This window comes from Zonotrichia albicollis, chromosome 2, assembly GCF_047830755.1.
Source record: "Zonotrichia albicollis isolate bZonAlb1 chromosome 2, bZonAlb1.hap1, whole genome shotgun sequence".
NCBI classification, from domain to species: Eukaryota; Metazoa; Chordata; class Aves; order Passeriformes; family Passerellidae; genus Zonotrichia; species Zonotrichia albicollis.
Window position 1 is genome coordinate 29,208,022 of NC_133820.1, and position 20,911 is coordinate 29,228,932.

A 20,911-nucleotide genomic window follows, 5' to 3' on the forward strand; every position below is an offset into this window, starting at 1 on the left:
TGCTTTTTAAAATTTTATTCAGAAACCCCTTTGACACATAAGATAGAACACATGGAAGAAAGTCTTTCTCTTTTCTTTTCCCGCCCTCTTTTGTTTTTTCTTTCAGAGAAGTAACATAAAATATGTGTGTGGTGTAAGAACGTGTGCTAAAGTTTCATGTTTCAGGTAATCTCCTTTAAAATAATGGCAGTCTAGATTGCATCAGTTAGTTTAAAAACTGCTATGCTATTGGTAGGAAGAAAATGGGATTTGAGCCAAAATTTGCCTGTGTTACTGCCAAAGTCTGTATCAGATTTAAGACACATGCTTCTGCAAGCTTCCATGAAGGTTGTGAAAAAAGTTTTCATACAGAGTTGGATTACAGCTCTCGGCTCCAAGCACTGGCCATTACACACCATCTTAACAGCCTGCTGTAACACCGAGCACAGAATCGAGCAGATTTCTTACACTTTCTGGACCACAGATGGATTTTGAATGTCTCCTTGTGTCCTGATGGGAGATATATTACCTTCATTAACTGGAATCCATACCTGATCGCTCGTGAGTGTGTATGTGTACACATACAGATAGATATCTATTTAAAACCTTATCATGATTTTATTTCAAGTGTATCTAAGATCTGCTCTAAGAAATTACATTCTCTAGAGGAACTTACAATTGTTTTGAGCAGCGAAGAGACAGATATTTACTCTCAGATGTTGGAATCCTTTGTGAGTTTATGAGAGAAATTCTGGAAGCTTTTCTGTGTTGGTGGTAGAGAAATGCCTTTGGAAAGAGACACTTCCAGCTGTACAACAACGACTGCGCAGTAACCTGTGGATTTAAACATCAGAATGTACAAACCGTGGGCAACTGTGAATATTTTCGTAATTTCTTTTCTACATCTGCTGCAAGGATCTGACTATGAGAATGCTTCTGTGAGGGTAAGTGAACTTTATTTACTGTGATTCTTAATAATACAAATTTCCAGAATTAGCTGCATTTAAAGTGCAAGGTAGTGGGTTTCTTGCTGTTTTGGTAATGGATTGTTGGTTTTTTGTTTGGTGATGGTTTAGTTGCAGAGATGGTTAGCAGCCCTAGAGGAAAATGAATCTACAAAGAATTTAAATCCATATTCTCTGTTTCATATTTTATTACTTTTCTTACTAGTTATTAAGTACTTATTGTATACTTTGCTCTTGAGTTAAAATTTTAGTTTCAGTCATGGAAAATAAAAGAAAATTCTGAAAAAGAAGCCCGAGTCAGAGTATTTAGACTATTTGGTAAATGCACTTTTTTATTTCAGGTATTTATAACTGCAGGAACTAGTATGTTGGCATTGAAATTTTCCCTGTAAGAACACGTGTTCATCAGTTGTTCACTTGTTTGGCAGATATCAGAGAAACATTTTTCTTTCTCTTCATTAGAAAAAGTTATATAGGATTTTAAAATAAATAGCAACTAGTAATAATAGAGCACATTGCCTGGAAATTAACTTTTCTTTTGAATATAGTACATGAAAAAAAATTTAAGCTGAACCCTCACCATGAGAGAAGGATTTTTCAGATCTGGCTTTGAGACAATGTGAGAACATCCATGACAATCATTTAGAAAAATCAGAACAAAAACTGGAACAAGTTTCTACACGTGCAGTCTGTCCAAAAATGATTAATTGTGTGTGGTCCAGAGCAAATTATTTGTTTTTCACTAGCAGAGAAAAACAAGCTAATATTTTTTTTCACTTCAGAAAACCTCCTGCTTGCAAGCAATGACCACACACTATTCTCTGAGCCTGCTGCATGCTGACCTGTGCTTTAGGAAAGAAATGCCAGGTTGTGTGCCTAATTGCAGACTGCTGCTGCCAGCCCAGTAAGTCAGCAGTGCTGAGCAGTGTGTGCCTCAGGATGACTGATGCCTGCTGACTGCTCAAGCTTTTAATTTACAACCCCAGCAATCAATGCTTTGAAGGCATTAGGACCAGAGTAACAAGCCTTGTTTAATACATTAACTGTATGCACTGCATGACAAATCACTGGTTTTGTACCTGCAGGAATCACTTCATTTAAAGCAGAACGTGCTTTCTAACACAGAACAGTAACCATTTCATAATTGGCAAGGGTGATAGTTCTAGCCACATGTGGGATGCAAGTTTGCTCAGCACAATAGTAAAACCACTAGAAAGCCCTTTCTTTGTAAACTTTGAATCCATATCCACTTTGCCTAAAGTAAATGCAAGAGCTCTTCTTGCTAGCTTATACTGGCTTACAGTTCATTCTCTGTGACAGGATTGTCCATCCAACATAAGTGCAATTATGATTATTTTCACTGAAATTTGGTTACCGCTGTCAAGCAGCCAGCTTAGCCACAGGCTACTGTTCTTGTAGCAACTCACAGGGAGTTTCCAAGACTATCTTAAAGGAATCTTACAGGTCACACTCAAAAAGGTATCACACTCAAATGCTGTGTTTCACTTGCATCGGCTGCTGATTGCCAAAAAGAAAAGACTGCTTGTTCTGGCTCCTTTGGTATAGACAGAGGCTTTTGGCTAAACTATTTGTTTTTCTTTTAATGTTCTACATAGAGTTTTAGCTTTCTGGGCTGTTTTCTCCTGTATGAGCTGTGGGCTTCTGTGTGTGTACACATGTGGAAATACACCACAAAACTGCATTTTACAGTGTTGGATGGTACATAGGGTTATAATTATTTTTACCATTTACACCTCAAATTGAATTTGCAGTACCCCAAAATGATGTATTGCATTCACTTACCCTAAATAATTTTTTTAAAGTTCTTTAAGATTAACAGCAACACTGCCTGGATAAAACCCACAAGGTCAGGATGCAGCTAATACACAACTGATGAGACCTAGGAAGGGTAAAGCACCAGCAACCTGCTCTGCCCCCTGTTATATGAATCCAAGTTAGGAATCGAAGTTAGGTGAGCTCTGCCCAGGACACCTGACATTTTAAAGCTCTTTATGCTTCAAACCATAGGTGGCATCAGCTTGGTATCATGCAAGAATTTCAGGGGGCTAAGGGTTTAAATACTTTCTTTTTCCCTTCAAATATCCTGATGAAAGGCATGAATGTTAAAAAGCTTATGTACAAGCTGCTGTGATCCAGCATCTCCATGGCAGTTGGCTTTTCCTAACCCTTCAAAAACTCCATTCTCTTCTGAGCACATGAATCTCTTTTCCCCACCATGTACATGTGTATTACTTGCCTGTCAGAGCTCTTCCTTCCCCTCTCCATTCCCAACCTGTTCTGCTCCCAGCACTTGGCCTGTGTTCCCTCACCTCCAGGGCTCAGGGACCCAGTTTTCCAATTGGTCTTTTTGATGTGCTATCCATGTGTCACCCTCCTTCCCACTTGCTTCCTCCTGGATGGGGACATCCTTCTTCTGTCACAGACCCTCAGGAGTTTTGTCCAAGTTCCTCAGCAACATCCCTAATGGACACTTTTGTTTTCCAGTCATATCTGACCATGGTTCCCCCTTCCCTTCTCCATCCATAGCTTCCTTCTCTGTCCCTGTGGTTTAACTGCCCCAGCTTTCCTTTTCCTGACCCATTTTTGTCCTGATCTCCAAAGACGATCTCAGCCTCCTTGGCCAGGCCTTGCCCTCCTCCATGGGTATTCATTTCCCTCCCTCCCACAGGCAAATCCAGCAGCTCCCTGTCCCTGGATGCCAGATCCCTGTGGCCTCAGGGAGAAGAAGGGAGGTCCTGTGCTTCCAGCCCCATAGGCTGGACCTGCACCCATGGGTGGCCTGCACCCAGGTCCTGCTCTGCTCCTGAATGGAACCAGCACAGGACCCGACAGCTGCAAAGCCCTGGGAGGGCTAAGTGGGCTTTTTTCAAAGATAGCAGCGTACACATCTGAGGAAAAAAAAAAAGGCTCCTCAGGTATCAAAAAAAAATTCACATCTGTGATTCACAGTAGGGAAACAGAATTTTTTTTTTCACAGATAAAGGAGGAGGTTTTTTTTTCATCCTCCACTGCAGTCAAACCATTTTGACAGAGAAAGCAAAAAAATATTAAGTGAATTTTGAGGCAGACATCTGGTATGGAAAGTTTCAGCCTGAACATCAAATGTGTGCCAGTCAGAAGCCCAACTGGAGCACAGGCTCATGGTGGGAAGCAGTGGGCAGCCTCAGACAGGGGCAGCACATCCTAATCCACACAGGTGTCCAACAGGACTTGGCTCCAGAGCTGAACTGATGTCAAGGGTGGCCCTTGCCTTCCAATGGCTTGGTTCAGGATGCCAACCTAATATATTAAAGTCCTCATGGAAGAATTAGATTTCCACGTGGGTTTTCTGAAGACTGAGAATTATTTTTATAATGTTTTTTTCATCAGGAAATGCTTTGAAAATTCCTTATTGAAGTTCTTGTCCCGCCAGTCTCTTACGTTTTGGAACCTCTCAACTAGCGAACCGCAAATTTCACTGTCTCTCTTTCTGTCTCTCCCCCTCAAATTTTTCCTCTCCTAGAGCAGAAACAGACATAAAGTACTTTTTCCAGAATTTTAAAATTAGATGTGAAGAGCTATGTCCTATATTCATCAGAGCTGAGGCAAATGTTTTGCCAAGCAAAGCCAAGGATCCATCAGAGCTGCTTCTGCCTTCCAACACTAAAACTGCCTCTCTAATGGGGCAGCAAGTTTTGATCTCGGAGAATTAAAATCTCATTGCTTTCCTCCTCAATTCTGCTGTTTCACATTATTAATAAAGCATTGGGGCAAAGGCAAGAGAAAGGAAGAACTGATCAGTTCCAAGTTAAACAGACTCAGAGCCTTTTCCTTTTGCAGAGGTGTTCTCCCCTTGTTGAACCCTCCTTTGGTTTTGTTAGAGAGAAACCCACAGTGGACAGGCCTGAGGACTGTCCCTGAGCTACAAAGCGGCTTTCTGATCAAAATACCAAGGGTGGGCTTAGCTGGGAGGTAAATATGGCTGCTCTCGCTACATGCATTCCTTTTCCACAGCTAAATCTTTTCTACTTCTGCACTAAACATTGTTCAAGCCTCCTGGGGTGGCTCTTGCTCAAACAGATCTTCTTCATCTCCTACTGTCCCTGTGAACTGCACAGAGCAGAAAGCCACTCCAAACACATCTGGTACAGAGTCCTCGTCCACTGGGGAGAGGGAAGCAGCACTTCCCCACCCTCCTGAGGCCTGGACCCCCTCAGTGGGGAATGCCTTGCCCTTGGGAAGGCATGGAAATACTGGAGAGCCATCACACCATGCGGAAAAGATCAGGAAGCTCTTTACATCTTCTTTCTGAGAGCCAGCTGCAGTCTGTCTGTCTGTACAATTGAAACAGAGCTCTGTGAGGAAACCTGAGCAGCAGAGCTGGCTGTAAGCTTTTGTCTCTGTAATTATAACTGACACTGGTTTTCAGACACATCTTCACAGCTTTCTACAATCTGCTTGCAAATGTTGCTCAGTTTCTAGAACAGTTAGATTCTAACAATCTTCTGTGTCATAGGATCTCTTCCTCAAAGGCAACTCCTGAAATTCCAGCAATGTGCTCAACTGCTAGAAAATGGAACTTGAAATGTCATTGGGAACAATTCCTCTGTTTAAACCGGGATTTTCATCCTCAAATCCAGCTTCCTTTCAAAGTTAGGAAACACTTCTAAACAAATATTATGACATTGTGGTTTTCAGAAGTATTTAGTTCTCCCAGTTTTGTCTGCTGCTTTTGATTCTCTGTGATTATCATCTCTGATAGGCACAATGAGCCAAAAATGTGCGAAAATTTACTTACAGCATTCCTTCAGAAATGATTGTGCTTTTCCTTCAGAAGGGAGAAGCTATCAGAGAAGTTGTGAGGAAAGGCAATTTGTTCTGCCTTATCTGCTACTGTCTTGACAAGGTGCACTGAAGGCAAACAGAACAATCCTGTATTGTTTTCATGCCACAGAGCATCCGTCCTTGGCTGTTATCAATTTGGAAAGGCAACTACTAACACACTGCTACTTTATCAAGAACAGCTCTTGCTCATGAGAAAGAGCAAAAAAATCCCTCCCAGCTGCTGATCCAATCCAGTCCATCTCAGCTAGGATTTTAGTGTCTGAGGACAGAGCAGAACTTGGAAAAGTACACCAGGCTGTGTAGATAATTCAGATGCAGCATTTGAGAGACCAAATTATTAGCTGTTTGAAATTAAGCACTAATTAAACTTTGCCATCAGTTGCAGCTCACATCTTAAAGTCTGTGGGACCAAGGGGAGGCAAGAAAGCAGGTTCAGAGGGCAGTGGACTATCTTTTTGGTAATTAGTGATTTGAAAGCAACCACAACAAGCCATCAGCTTAGGCTCAGCAAGTGTTGCTTATTTCTGTTTTCTGCAGCCTACTGGTGCTTTTTCCCCACAGGCATTTTTGTTGTTTATAACCAATGGTGTGGTGGGATCAATGTAGGCTCCCACAGGGGGCAAGCAGAGAAAAGATCTGCCTGAAAACAGGAAAGAAAAACTGGTGCAAACTCTGGCTGGTGAGACCTCTGCCATGGTGTCTGCAGTTTTCATTCTTATCAACACTGCTGCTATTCCAGACAAGGTTTACTTGGGTCTTATCTCCAGGGGACACCATACTGGCATTTGGGAAAAATAAATTTTTACTGTTGTTGTAGGTGATAAATCCTTTATTCTAATTCCCACTTTAAAAAACTTATATGATATATTTTATAGTTTTCATACAGTGGGATCTGTGATTCTTTTACGCCTTTCTCTCAGAGCACGTAAGTCCAGTTCCAAAACCAGCCTTTGCCCTTTCTTGGACTTGGCTTTGAGATCATCCAGCTGAGGGGGAAAAATGACCTGAGCTATGCTGCTGCAGGGAAGTAAATCTGATATGGTAACCTTCCTACAGAAACACTTATTCCTGAGAAATTTCTTATTCCTTTCACTATGTGCCATTCCCTTATCTACTTCTCCACCTGCTTCCTACCTCCCCAGCATGCTTTGCAAATCATCATACATCTTGCTGGGATTTGAGGAATGCAAACAAAATGCTGAGTGCCCCTAGTACAGCTGCACAGACCCCCTTTGCCTGCGGGAAGACCAAACAGAAATTTTTTTAACATCCTGGTGAAAGAGTGATACATGGGCTTCTGTACCAATGAACAGCAGAAGAACTGCACAGGCTATTTTAGCTTTCTTGCATTAAGAAAAATTCAGCTTCCTTGCTTTGTGAAGGGCAGCTGAGTATTTTTGTGTGTTTTTTGCCCAAATGTGAGTTAAGGTGTGCGAGCACTCAGCTGGTGGTAGGACGCCATCTAGGGTCCCTGTGCTTCCACAAAATCCTACTGAGCGCAGTGTGGAGCTGGACTCGTGGATTTGGCAAACCAGTGTGGGCACCAGGTGAATGGGTTTGGAAAGGGGTGAGCACCCTGCTCACCGTCAGGATGGGTTTTCCTGAGCCGTGCTTTCATGGGAATCGGGCTGTGCTGGGTCTGACAGCACACGGTCACCGGCTGCACCGGGCAGGGAATTCTATCTGAGTCACCGTGAATTGCAAAAAAGTTGCATCATGTTACTATATCATATGTCACTTTGCACACAGAGAATGTGCCACAAAGACAGGCAAAACTTCTCACTTTAATTAGCAGCATGACTCAGAAACCATGTTAGGATACTTTTCTGAATTGCTAGGGAAATATTACTCAAGAAAAACTACAATTCCAGGAAAATGTGTGCGTGTGATTGGGGTAACATAAGTTCATCCAGTATTGGCAATGGCTTTGCTTTGTGAGTGACATTTTGAAACCCAGCTGTCCCATTGGCTAGCCCTACCTCCAAAACATTTATTAAACTGTCTTGGGGAAAGCCCAAAAAACAATGAAAGCACTCACTGAAGGACCCTTCGTCACATTAAATAATATTTTCAAATATTAAAAGAACACATAGTCATCTGATTTCATGCAGGTCTCTGTTACTGAGCCATTCCAAACTCACTCTCCAAACCCCAGTGACTTCCAAAGAATGGGCAAATATCAAGAGACACTGACTACAGCCTGGACACACTCTTTGTAAACACATTTAAGATGCTATTTTTGATGTGTGTACCCTGTCATAGGGTTGGGCCAGCACCTAACCTGGTGTACAGTGAAGTGATAATGTTCTAGCTGAGCTCTGTCTTGAGCAGAACATCTGCCTTAACACATTGCAGCAATGCAAGACATCTGAACAAGCTTATAAGCAGAAGCTCAGAAAATGTACTTTTAGACTCCCAAAGCTGTCAGCAGAACTTAGGATATATCGGTGAGTTACCACACTGGACATTTATGACAGATCATCTGTGTTTTTTCAGTTACCAAATGAATGTACTTTGCCTGATCACTGTAGGAAGAACCTAAACTCTCAATGTAGTTGACTAGGCTTGAACAGGAAGAAAATCCATAACTTAGCAGACCAAATATTTTCTTTCAAATACTGTCGGAAACAAGGTGACCCCTGTGGCAGGGAGAAATGATGCATCTGACTCCATGGATATCAGAAGGCAAATTCATTACTTTATTATACTATATTATTCTATATTATATTACACTGAATCTGAACTGAATCTGCACAAGCACCCAACTCAACTCCAGTGCACAGAATCTCATGACTGTCAGCCAACAGTCCCAACACACACAGGATTCAATTGGTCACTGAATCACAACACTCACACCAGAATCCAATTACCAATTCCCTTTAGGTAAACAATCTTCCACAATGCATTCCACTTGTGAACAAGAGGATCAGCAATTGGATGAGCATTGTTTTTTCTTTCTCTGAGGTTCAGAAAATGTGAATCCCAGAAATATTCTTGGGAAGTTGTGCCTTGTTTTTCTCTGTGAAGAGAAATGTGGCCACAATATACCACTCCAGCTTTCCATTACTGCCAGCAAGCTGATGCACAGTGGATGCTGTTACCTTCAAAATCACAATTGGAGGATGTTTCCTATGAGAGCCAAAAGACCTGGCTGTGGGAAGAAGCATCTGTTTAATGAGAGCGACAAAGCTGATACTCAAAATGTTTACTGGCTGAAAGAAAAGTGCCTCAATTTGGTATAAAGACCTAACTGGCTAAAAGTCTATAGTTCTAAGAGATATTTTGATAAAATATTATCAGTCTCTGCTTTAAACATAAAAAATTATATGAAATTATATGAGATTTATGCTTCCACAAAAATATGTCCAGTTCTGATGTTTTCAGTTATTTGCTTTCAATATTTTGGTTTATTCAAGAGAGAATACAGCAACCAAAATATCTCATCTCCAAGGATTTTTATAATGTAAGCATGCTACTAAAGTGAAAGAAGTCTGATTTGTTTGCTGTAACACTACAAAAGATCTATTCTAGTTAAAAGGCCATTCAAAATATAAAACAGCTGTTCTCTTGAAGCCCCAGAGAAGTTAATATGATTTACTTGTGAAAACATATCATCTTCAGCTAAAGTAGAAGCTGTTTTATTATCGCCTTGACCACCAAGTTTAGAAAATGGGTAATTAGGTCTCCTTCTTCAGTGGAAGTTAAACTGGAGACCAAGAAGGAAGACTCTCAAGAAGGAAAGTCTGGAGGGAGCTTTTTACCACATTGAACATGAGGTGGAGCAGTCCAGAGCTTCCTCCTCCTTTGGTGTTGTGTCTCAGTCAATATGCTGGCAGGGTTTAGCAGAAGAGGCCCTCAAACATCACAAATGGATCAGTGAGAAATGGGACAGCCTCAGGTCAATGTCCCCCTGTCAGCCCTCTGCCACCTCATACAACACCTGGCCAGACTGTAAGTTGGACCATTTTTGTTCCTCCCAACCCACAAGTGACATGTCTGTCAGTCCTTCTTTGTGTGCTCTGGCACAGTAGAACTCTACACTGCTCCTCTTACAGCCAGGGCTCTATGCAGCTTCTCTTCCAGCAGCCATGGCATGCAGGAGCTCAGGATGGAGTGCTGTGGTCACAGTCACCCCTTCCTGAGAGGATGCACAGCCCAGGCAACACTCTCTAACTCTCAAGGCAGACTGCAGAGAGGTTTTGCACAGATTCTGGTTGAGGGAAGTGAAATTTTCCTGTGCCTGTTCTTCAGTCCTTGAGCTTTTTCAGGGAAGAAGTTCCACCCCTTTGTGTATTTTTTTGCTATATACTTGGACAATACAGCTGCATGCTTTCAATATAGCTCTCACTGGAGAAAAACCCTCTTTAAAAAGTGACAGCTGGAAATTTGTCTCACAGTGCCCAAACTTGTCCCCACTATAAACAGAACGCCCTTTCGGGTTATTAATGTGGTAACAGTGATGATCAAATGAATGTTCAGTCTGGACATAGCAGTGCACTGAGAGAGATGAAACATTTTTAGAAGAGATTTGAGTATTTGTTTACAATATTTTGAAGTACTGCATGCTCCTGAAATTTCATCCATGCTTTTGAGATAACAAAGACTGTAATAGGCACTTAAAAATCCAATGACAAGCCCATCATGTTTCAGAGAATAATTTTAGTAGGAAGTCAAAATATCTAATTGTTTTGTCTCTCTATGGTCATGTTCACTATAATTAAAAATAGCTTATTTGTACTAATAATGTACACTGATGCTTCCAGAGGGAATATAGCCAGAGATGCAACTTCATATTTTAGAAGTTCATAGCTGACAGAGAATCAAAAGTATGATTTTACTGGAGCTGTTGAAAAGTAAACGCTCTTTCTCTCCTTGGAAATGAAATACAAAGTGATGATAAAATTACTGCATGCTAATATGTGTCAGACATGTGGCAGGGTTAGATGCCTCATGATAGATATTTATGGGGTGCTGCAGTTGCTTGTTGATAGGGCAGTAAGTCACTCCTCCAAGCCTCGTGTTTTCAAACTGCAGAAGATTCTCTCACTGTTTTATTTCCTGTTATGCAACACCCCAGGATGCAAGATGCTGTATTATAGACAATATTTGTTATGATAAAATTTGGCAATGTTTGAGCCCCTGATACCTAAAAATCATGGCACTTCACTCTGAGTGATATCTCCTGTGTTTCCTTGGTATTCCCTTTGGATAAGTGCCTTCCTCTCTTTTCTCATATATTTTGCTTTGGCTATAGGCACCAGGTTAGCTATCATCTCTTCATTCTGTGTTTTTACCTGACTCCAAACTGATAGGAGACACAATAGTGCTAAAAATACTACAAATAATGATGAAAACCCTCAAAAGAGTTCTTACTGCAAAAACTCCACACAAGCTTGCCATTCTTACTGGAAAATATTGTTCTTTGTGTTGGCATCATAATGGCAGGAGCTGCTTGGCATTTTCCTGCCAAGAGAGAACCAAACTTTCCATGGGAGCTCCCTTGCAGTTACTTGGCCACATCAGCTCACAGTCTGTGTGCTGGGAGCCACAGCATGGCTGGGCAACTGCACCATGGCTTTGGGGCAGGGAATGGAGTGCTTTTTCCTGCCAGTCCCAGGCCCTTCTGACCCTGGTGCAGCTGCACTTCCAGGATGGTTATATCTGTAGACCCCATAAATTGTTTGTGCTTTTGATTAGGAGAGGTTATTTAATCTCATTTGACTACTCTCAGCTGAGTGGGATTCAGTCTCCTCACTACAGCTAAGCTGGTGATCTGCCAATTCATCCTTCAGCATCAGCGAAGAGGCATTTTGGAGGCACAGATAATTCAATAGGCTTTAGAATCGGATGAATGTTCACCTAGTGGCCCTATTTTTCTCCATTATCTATGAGAAGAGTCTCAGATAAATAGTTCAGATGGATAAATATTCCATCAGGTGAATAGAAGCATAGAATCAGATTATTTTTTATTTTTGATAATTGTGGGGTGGCAGGGAGCTGTAGGCACTCTATCTCCGCAAGATGAGTCTGCAGCTATAATCAGTTTATACACTGTAAAATCACCTTGGGGAATGCATCATGGAAGAGAAAAGAAGGTTGTTTTCAGGTGTAGCATACATAGAAGCAAAATTCCTTGGTATTTTCTTTGGTGGTGATGAATCATCTCCCTAGTATTTAAACTGGTTTGAATCTAGTTCTGAGATTAGCCTTCAGGCAGCACTGGAACAGGGAGAATTCACTTTCTGGTTCGGTGAGTTCTGGCATCAAGTCTTTGTCTTCTACATAACTTCTCTTGACCTGAATGCAGTTGCTGCAGCTGCATGAAGCACACAATGCTGGCATAAGGGTTCAAATGTGCTCACATGCTGCCAGCACTGTTTGTGTTCAGGTGCCCTCATTTTGAGACAAAACTTCCACCCCCCAGACTGGTTAATTTTGAAAGCTTTAGTCTGACCTTATCTAAAGCCTGTTTGACCAAGTTTTGATACAATGGCATTAAGACAATCATCACTGTGCTATGCAGCTACAATCTGCTTTTACTGGCAAGATAAATCTGTTACCTTCTTTCTATTGCTTAGCTGCTGAGGGGATGGATCATAAAACAATGCAAGGTTATCAAGAGGTTCCTTAATCATTTGTCCTGGCCCCAGACATGGTGGTAATGCTGAAAATTTCCATTGGTATTTATGCAGCACTTGCCATGACAGTGTCTGTGACCTTAACTCAGAAAAACATTCCTTATCAGAAGAATTCTTACACGTGTTTAGCTTTAAGCAGAGGTTTATGTCCTATTGTAGAGAAAGACTGTGAGACTGGGGCTTAAGGAAAGTAATCATGTTAAAGCTTTCAGGATGTACTTCTTGGGTCTGTAGGCACGGTTGAGTACAGAGTGAAATGCAGGCAGATTGAGCAAAATAAAAATTTCTATCAATTTTCATTTTTGCCTCCCCATGCACACAAAGTATTTATTCATCTGCATCAATGCAGATCATTCATGCATCTGTTTTCTTAAATACAACCTCATTTGGTTTTATGCTATAAGTCCTCAAATAAATTTAGGACCTTAGCAGGCCATTTTTTTACTGTTGTACTCCATATCTTTCCTCTGTTGTTCAAAATACCTCCAGGAGCTCTTGAAACACATTGTAAATGCTGCAGAAAAGAGCAGCACATGTCAAGGAAAAAACAAAAGGAGTTCTTCAAAGATAGGTTCTGCTGGCTTTCTTAGACATGATTTTGATTTATTTTTCCTAAGCAGGAAATTAGGAGTTTGTCAAGGATGGAGAAGAGATGCAAACTGCAGAGCTGCAGCCCCTGATAGGGTATGGTCAATACTAATACTCAAGAAAGAGCCCAGTTTGAACAGGGCAGGCTGTCTGTGGGATTGTGCATTTGTATGACATGATGCATAAGCCAAACATTGGACTAGCATAAATCAGCGGGGAAATTAACTCAGTGGCTGATTTTAGTCAGTGTCCAAGGTGGGAAAGGCCACTGAATGTATCACTGCTTTTTCTCTTGTTCCTTTCCAGTGCTGACTACTTTTAGGGTTTTTCTGGCATCTGAGATTACTGGGAAAAAGATAGATAGCCCATTATGGTTTCTTTTGGAAGGACAAGAGTTGTAATTATCCAAAAATCACAATGGCAACTCACGTTATCATTTCCTGATGAATGTTCATTGCCAAAATAGAGGAAAACAGATATTCCTCTTTGAATTGAAGAATAATTTTGGAACATATGAGAGGTCAGTGTTTTGAAAAACATGTGACTTCAGTAAATTAGGAATCTGGTTTTTATTTTGGGTTATGGGATCTGTTTTTTGATAAGGTACTTAGAAAATTACACTAATAGCTGCAGAAAGCTGAGGAGATAAGAATGAACTACTTAAACCTGCTGCTTTGATATTTGTTATTGATAAATTCTGCTCAGCCATTTCTCACAGGGAATAGCATTATGTCTTTGGTGGACTATGGGCTGTACATTGATGGGTACACAAAGTTTAGGACATCTGGAGCTTTCCAGTAATATGGCTCCACAGGTAATTTTTTCATTTGGGAGCATGGAAATGGCATTGCCATGGTCCTTTCCCAAAGACCCCTTGTCTAATTTGTTTTTCTCCCAACTCTTAATGTATATTTTATTGTTTCTGGGTCCGGAGTTCATGATTTTGGTCCCTATGTGTACATGCCAAGTGCAGTGAAGTTCTGCTCCACATCTTGGTTGCAACCATTACAGCCAACAGCTTCCACAATCGTGACAACTCACCTCAGCTGACTACCAAAATCTGTGTCAATGTGAAGGAAAGTTGGATGGGGGCATGGAAGGGAAAAAAAAATGATGTTCCTTTATACTAGGAGGCTGAGCAGCTTGGCCTGAGATAGGTTTCACTAGACTCCCATGTAGCAGAATATGGGGAAAGCAGTGAAAATTAACAACATAAAAGCACAGTGGGATCCAAGAAGTTCAAGATGTTGAGAGCAGAGTGGGGAATGGGAAGGGAATCTGAAAGGAAGGAATGTAGTCATGAGGGAAAGACTGAAAAAGGGAGGCAGTGATGTCTGAAAAGTGGGAAACAGCATGTGCAACTGGCTACAGTCAGGAGAAGCAGTCAGTGGTTCTGTTCCTCTTTTGCTTTTTGTGAGGAGCTGGATCTCCCAGAAATGTCAGTGAAATGTCAGTCTGACATCTTTGTATCTCTCCTCTGCTCTGTGGCTGAGTGAAGAGCTCCCCTCTGTTCAAATGCTAGTTTTAACTGCTTTCCACTTGCTATCAAAGTGAGAGGGCATAAAGTCCTAAATCAAATGGCAGGAACGTTTGGGACTCTGTTGAATCTAACACCCTCCTCCAGTTTCACATTTTGAAAGATTTATTCACATTTCTGTCCAAAGCTTCACTCTTCTAAGTCTTTTCAGTCAGCCACAGTATGTCTGCATCTAAACAGAACTTGAATTTAAACAGCAGTAAATGAAAGAAGTCTCCAGACCTGCATGGTGCCCTATGGCACTTCATCCATGGTGTTATCTGAGACTGTTCTGTGTTTTTATTTGGTGCTGTCCTTTCCAAAATAGTATGACCAGAATTGAGCACTTTGGAAAGATTTGATGACAATGATCCACTTGGTGCAGCTGTGCTGTAGGAAGAGGATGGCCAGCAGAAGCAGTTCAGGCTGTAGGGCTTTGTCCTGCTGATGGAGCTGATGCAACTTCGACACTTTTCATTTTTTAAGCTTTTACTTTTGAATGCTTGTAGGTTGTGGGCAGTCCCCCTGTGGTCAAAGTGTATTACAATGAGGATGTCTTTCTGGTGGCTTACTGTCTGCTCTATGCTTTAGCAAGCTTTTAGAACAAGATTTTAGATAAGAGCGTTGTAGTAGTCTCAAACAAATCAAAAGAAACACATAGGCTTTTCACTGTTCCTGTTTTGACACTTAGCAAAATTTGAACAAAATTTGGTGCTTCTCTTCAGATGTTTTATATCCCAGATAGCTGTTGAGATATGTTTGATCAAACGTCTACCAAACTGAAACCTCTTGTGATCAGGTGAGCCTGGCCCTCCTGGTCATCCAGAAAAAAGACTTTCAGTGTGATTTCAAATGAATCATGCTCTAAAAGTGTCTATATTTCTCTGTCTTTGCTACAGAAGGAGCTCAGGGCAACTAGCTCATTAACAAAGTAGATGTCCTTGCTGTAAAATCCTGTAATTACTTGAGATTGAGACCTCCTGTAGACACCAGCAGTGCCTTCAGCTCACCATCTTGCCTAGTGTCAGCGATGCCCAGAGACAAAGACCATCCTTTATCTCTGTAGTGCTACTGTCATGGGAAAGGGTGCCAGGAAATTCTGTACTGGATAGGGAATCCAGTAGAAGAAGTTAAAAGGTCAGCTGTGAAATGCGTTCCCTCTGGGAAGAATATAAGAAATAGAAGAAGCAGGAATACAATTATTCTTGTGTTATCATGGTGGGCAACAGGCAATCCCATCCAGCTGCAGAGCTTGGATAGGTGTTAGGAAACATGGTGAGAGAAGGGGCAACAGATTGATTTCAGGGCTGAATAGCTTAGGCAAGCTCATATTTTGCTCATCTAATAATCAGGGCTTGGTTTAGTGGTGAACACAGTGGTGGTGTTGGGTTGATGGTTGGACTTGATGATCTTAGAGGTCTTTTCCAATGTTAACAATTCTGTGATTAATAAAACTTCTTCATATAGGAGTAAGAGAAATTAAGAAGCTAGTCATCCCAAACTGCTGACTTTTACAAGAAGTGCAGAGATATATCTTCCAAGTTCCAGAATGCTATCATCTCATTTTACAGGTTCTCTGTAAATTAAGTCTAGTTTAGAAGTGTTGGGTGCTGATTCAGCTATAATATTCTTTTGTACCACAAAGAGAGAGGAAAAAAGTTACTGCTTAATAGAGTTCAGTTTTGATGTCTTTGGTCCCATTACCATGCCAGTTCTGGTCCTACACTTGCATGTTTTGCAAGACCAAGGAGACAGTTTGTGAATGGGAGAGAATGGGAACATAAGCTGTGGTTCTTAGAACAAATAAGTCTTGACGCATTGACCTCAAGCTGAATTTCAGCTTTCCTGGATCAGCAAAATTCTGGGTATCTTGTTTGTAAAACTGTCTAGAAATTCAGTTACTGGTGCTAAGTATTCACATTCCTTCTGAGCTATTTGTTCATAAGTGTTGAGATGGGGTTTCTAGTTTTTACCACATATGAAATGCATGAGAAATCATTCACCTATGAAGCAGCCATCTCTATTATGAAATATGGCAACTTGCTAAAGCACAATATAATGTTCTGTACAGGCATAAAAGGAGAGAAAACAACTTTTTCTGAGTTAACTACTTAAGGAATTTTAGGTCGGTGAAAGGTAATTACCCAAAAATTAACTTGGCCCATGCGTACAGGCTAACATCTGTACTGTTGCAAACTAAATGCCACAGATGTCTTTATAACAAGTAACAGATGCACTCAGTGCTTGGATTTCAGACCTCATCTAAAAATCTTCCTGTTAGAGGTGGCCCTTTCCCTCACTCCTTCCCCAGCCCTACACTGAGCACTCACTAGTGGCTCAGGCTGCTGTCTGCTGCACACCTCATGGACAGCCTCTTGTACTACAGCTTTGCTTTAAAGAGATGGAATTTTATTTGTGACCGCTGGCACTGCAGCCCTTTGTTTTCCAGTCAAAAAATACAGTTCACTGTATGACCAGAGTACAGCTGAGAGAGCACCAGCCCAGTGCAACACAGACATTTACAGAGATAACCTCTTACTTGTGTTGGAGACTGTTTTCAGCAGATCTGGTGAGTCAGTGGAAATAAATACTCAGTGCCTTGATAAAGACACAAACACAGATGTCAGAAAGCAGCAGCCAAAGAAAGCACTATTGTTACAGGATGCTGAGCAATATGAAGTGTTAAACACTCATTTTTAAAGTGAATATTAACTTCAAACTGATGGTACATGTCTTTGTAGGGCACTTTCTTCAGTGGAAGCAGAATGGTCGTGAGCATCACACAGGTAGAACATGCAATGACTGTGCTAATGCTGCTGCACAGCCACAGCTCTGAGGCTGGACATGGGCAGGGCACAAGTGTAGTCACAATGGGAGATGGCAGATGCATCCTGCACCTTGCAGCATGTTGGATGATGTGCTTGCCTGCCACATGGATGGGCCCTTCAACTTTGTGCAGCTTCCAGCTGCATCACCTGCCCCTGCAGTGGTGTCTCTTGGGTGGAAGCAGAGTTTTGGTACCCAAGGCAGCTTGTTGCAGAGGCACATGGGCTGGGCTCACCAGCTGAACTGATCCAGGTTCCCTGTAGGGTGACCTGGGATTCCCTCTGGCACTGCAGTGATGTGACCAGTGTCTGCCAGGGACACAGTACAGTCTGCATTTGTCAAATAGTTCTGAGGGCTGTGATGAAGAGGGTGAAGAAGTGGGCATCTCCCCTTCCCAATCTATGTGGGCACAAATCCTGCAGATAAGTCTGGTGCTGGGCACCCTCAAGGCCTGGGGCAGCCCTGTGTGCTGCTGTTTTCCCAGGCACACTCAGATATCTCAGTAACGTGCTGCCCTTTGGTGCAAATGCTCCACGTGCTCTGCTGGGCACAGGCTGTAAGTGCTGCCTTTCTGACCTCCCCTTTCCTTCCAGAGGACATCTCTGTCAGCACTGGAGCGCTCAGAACAGCAGATCAGGAGAGCATCCAGCCTGGAAGAGCTGCTCCACATCACTCACTCTGAGGACTGGAAGCTGTGGAAATGCAGGCTAAAGCTGAAGAGCCTGGCCAACCTGGACTCCCGCTCTGCTTCCCATCGCTCCACCAGATTTGCTGCTGCTTTCTATGATATTGACACACTGAAAGGTGGGTGCAGGTTTGTGGCCAAGTCTGAGCTCAGCTTCAAGGCCCCTCCCTGATTCTTGTGCAGTAAACTGTGAAATAAGTAAGGAGTTTCCTAGAGTATACCCATACCAGAAACAACAGGGCATTTCTCAAAAATTACTTTGTATGAAAAAGTGTCAGACAACAGCCTGAGTACTCCTCCCTGTTCTGTGGCCAAATCAGGCTTATTTTCTCTGCATACTCTCCAAAGAGAAGATGTACTCTTCAGGGATTTGTCAGTGCACAAAAGAAAGAGAAGTACAAAAATCAGGTCAGAATGACTGGATGAGGGGCTGGAGAGCAGCATTGTGCTACATCTCAGGACTTGCTTGCAGGCAGAAATGAATAAACTTTACTGCAGGCATAGAAATCCCTTTTTTATTAGGTGTGCTCTGATACAAGGCACTGCACCAGCAGCAGTGTCTGTGTGGGAATTGAGAGAAAGAAGGCATTGCCCTAACCTTGATCTGTTTGGGGAAGTTTCTCCAGAGAAAAGACCTCAAGGCAACCAACCAGAAACTAAAAGTGGAGAATCACAACCTACTCCTTCCATCTGGAGCAAGTCTGAATATTGCTGCTTGTAGCTGTGATGCTCAAGAGGCATTACATATTCATGCATGAAAAAACAAAGGATCAGTTACTATATTTTGGTCCAGCAAATGGACATCCTACAGCAAAGATAAACTGTATCCTAATGAAGGACAGGCTGAGATAATCTTTGTTGTCTTTATCCTGCTGTGATATTATCATATCACTTTCCTTTTGGGAAATCAGATATTACTAATCCTGTTCCAATACCACTTTTACAACAACCCCAGCCACATTCACACACCATTACTCAGCTAAATGATGTCTGAACAAAGGCCTTAAATTGCTTCTCTGAGCCACAACACAGAAATGTGTATACAAGCGCCTGTCTGAAGAGGATTTTCATATCACAGGCATGGCTTTATGCTTTTCGCAGAAATTTCGTACAGAAAAAAAAGTTAAAACAAATACACACATGAAGAAAAATTAAGACAGCTTTTAATAGTGATAAACATTTTGCTTACAGACCCTTCTAATTCTACTCAAAACCATTAAAAATTCATAGTTATTAGGAGTACCCAGAGTCAAGTGATGTAATCCTCTACTCACTGTTGCTCATTTAGTGAACACCAACATTTCTGCAAAACTAAAGCATCTCTTTTGTCAAAACAGCAAGACAAAAGGAGATGTTATTAAATGTTACTGAGGCAGGGAACATTGAAATGGGCATTTTTCAATGGCAGAATAGTGTAACTCAATATTTATACTGTAAATAATGTTCAGATAATAAGGTCACTATGACATTTAGTGTGCTGTGAATTATTTGAGATAGTCACTGGGCTTGAGCACCTCTCCTGTGAAGTCAGGCTAAGAGAGTTGGGGCTGTTCAGCCTGGAGGGGAGGAGAGAAGGCTCCATGGAGATCTAATTGCAGCTTTCCAGTATCTAAGAGGGAATCTAAGCTGGTATCTCCAGCTGCAAGACAACTGGAGAGGGGCTTTTCCCAAGGGCATGTACTGAACCTAAAAGAGGGTAGGTTTAGATTAGATATTAGGTTGCTCAGAGAAGCCATGGATGACACATCCCTGGAGGTGTTCAGGGCCTGGATGGATTGAATACTGAGCATCCTGGTCTAGAGGAAGGTGTTCCTGCCCACAACAGAGGGGTTGGAATTAGATGATCTTTAAGGTCCCTTCCCAACCAAAATATTCTGTGGTTCTATTTTACTATGGTCATATTGATAAAGTTTTCTTAATAGCTGTTCCAACTTTTCTGCTTGGAACTGCTATTAAGTTGCTTGCTATTTTCCCTTTCAAAGTCTAAATTGAGATAGACATGTCAGCTTTCTCACTACAAGTCAAGGCGATGAAATTCAAGTTTAAAAAAGCCCATTGGGGCTGGCCATTCTTCCATTAAAAGTGGAATTATCCCAGGACAGCAAGTACTTTTGTTCTAATATATTAATATGTTCAAGGTACTAAAGCTCCTTTTAAAAAACCACAAGCCCATAAACATGTATTTCTTTCCCACACCCTTTCCAGTCATTAAACAGTGACCTTTCTGCCAAGTGCATCTGTTTTGTTTTAATAAAATGTTTTGATGAGAAGGCTGGGTCAAGATTTATCATTGTTTCACTAGAGTATCTTCCACAGCACTCCAAATTCCATCAGGGAAAATTCAGGACTTTGTTCCTCCTTTCTAAAGCTTTAACAATGAATTCACTGAAAGTTTGTGTCACTTCACCACAACACATTCTCCCCTGATCTGCTCAGTCTCAAAGGACTGCAGCACTTTCAAGCTGAAGACTGTGTCACAGAGAAATTTCTCAGAAACTGCTCTGTGCCTGGTCTCAGAAATGACCAGGGTGACAAGATGAACAAGATGTGACACTCGGTTGCTTGGCAGCCAGTTCCTGTAGCAGCCCTTCTGCTAAACAAGTGGTTAATAAAGTGAGGATGTGTGCAGCTGAAAGGTCATCGCTGCTTGTGCTCATTGAAGTGACATCTGAAGTGATTACATGCACATACATTAATAAGCTTGGCAAACACTTTATTTTCTATTTTAATGTTAGGATTAGATTGGTGTTTTGATAGAACTAACATTACTCTAGAAAATTCTATTAATTTTAATGATTATTCTTCTCTTAATTAATGCCTCTTCTTCACAATTCAGACATCAAACTCTTATTTCTTGTACTCTCTGCAT

The 20,911-nt window shown here is 41.6% G+C and overlaps 1 protein-coding gene across 1 annotated transcript in view; it reads left to right on the forward strand.

Moving 5' to 3' along the window:
- The first annotated feature begins 300 nt into the window (after positions 1–300).
- Positions 301–20,911, forward strand: part of VEGFD (vascular endothelial growth factor D) — a 30,447-nt gene continuing 9,836 nt past the window's right edge. Inside the window, exons 1-2 of the mRNA XM_005491776.4 lie at positions 301–923; positions 17,951–18,161. Of these exons, the coding sequence (XP_005491833.2) occupies positions 834–923; positions 17,951–18,161 (301 nt within the window). The 5' untranslated portion in view covers positions 301–833. The remainder of the gene's footprint in view (positions 924–17,950; positions 18,162–20,911) is intronic.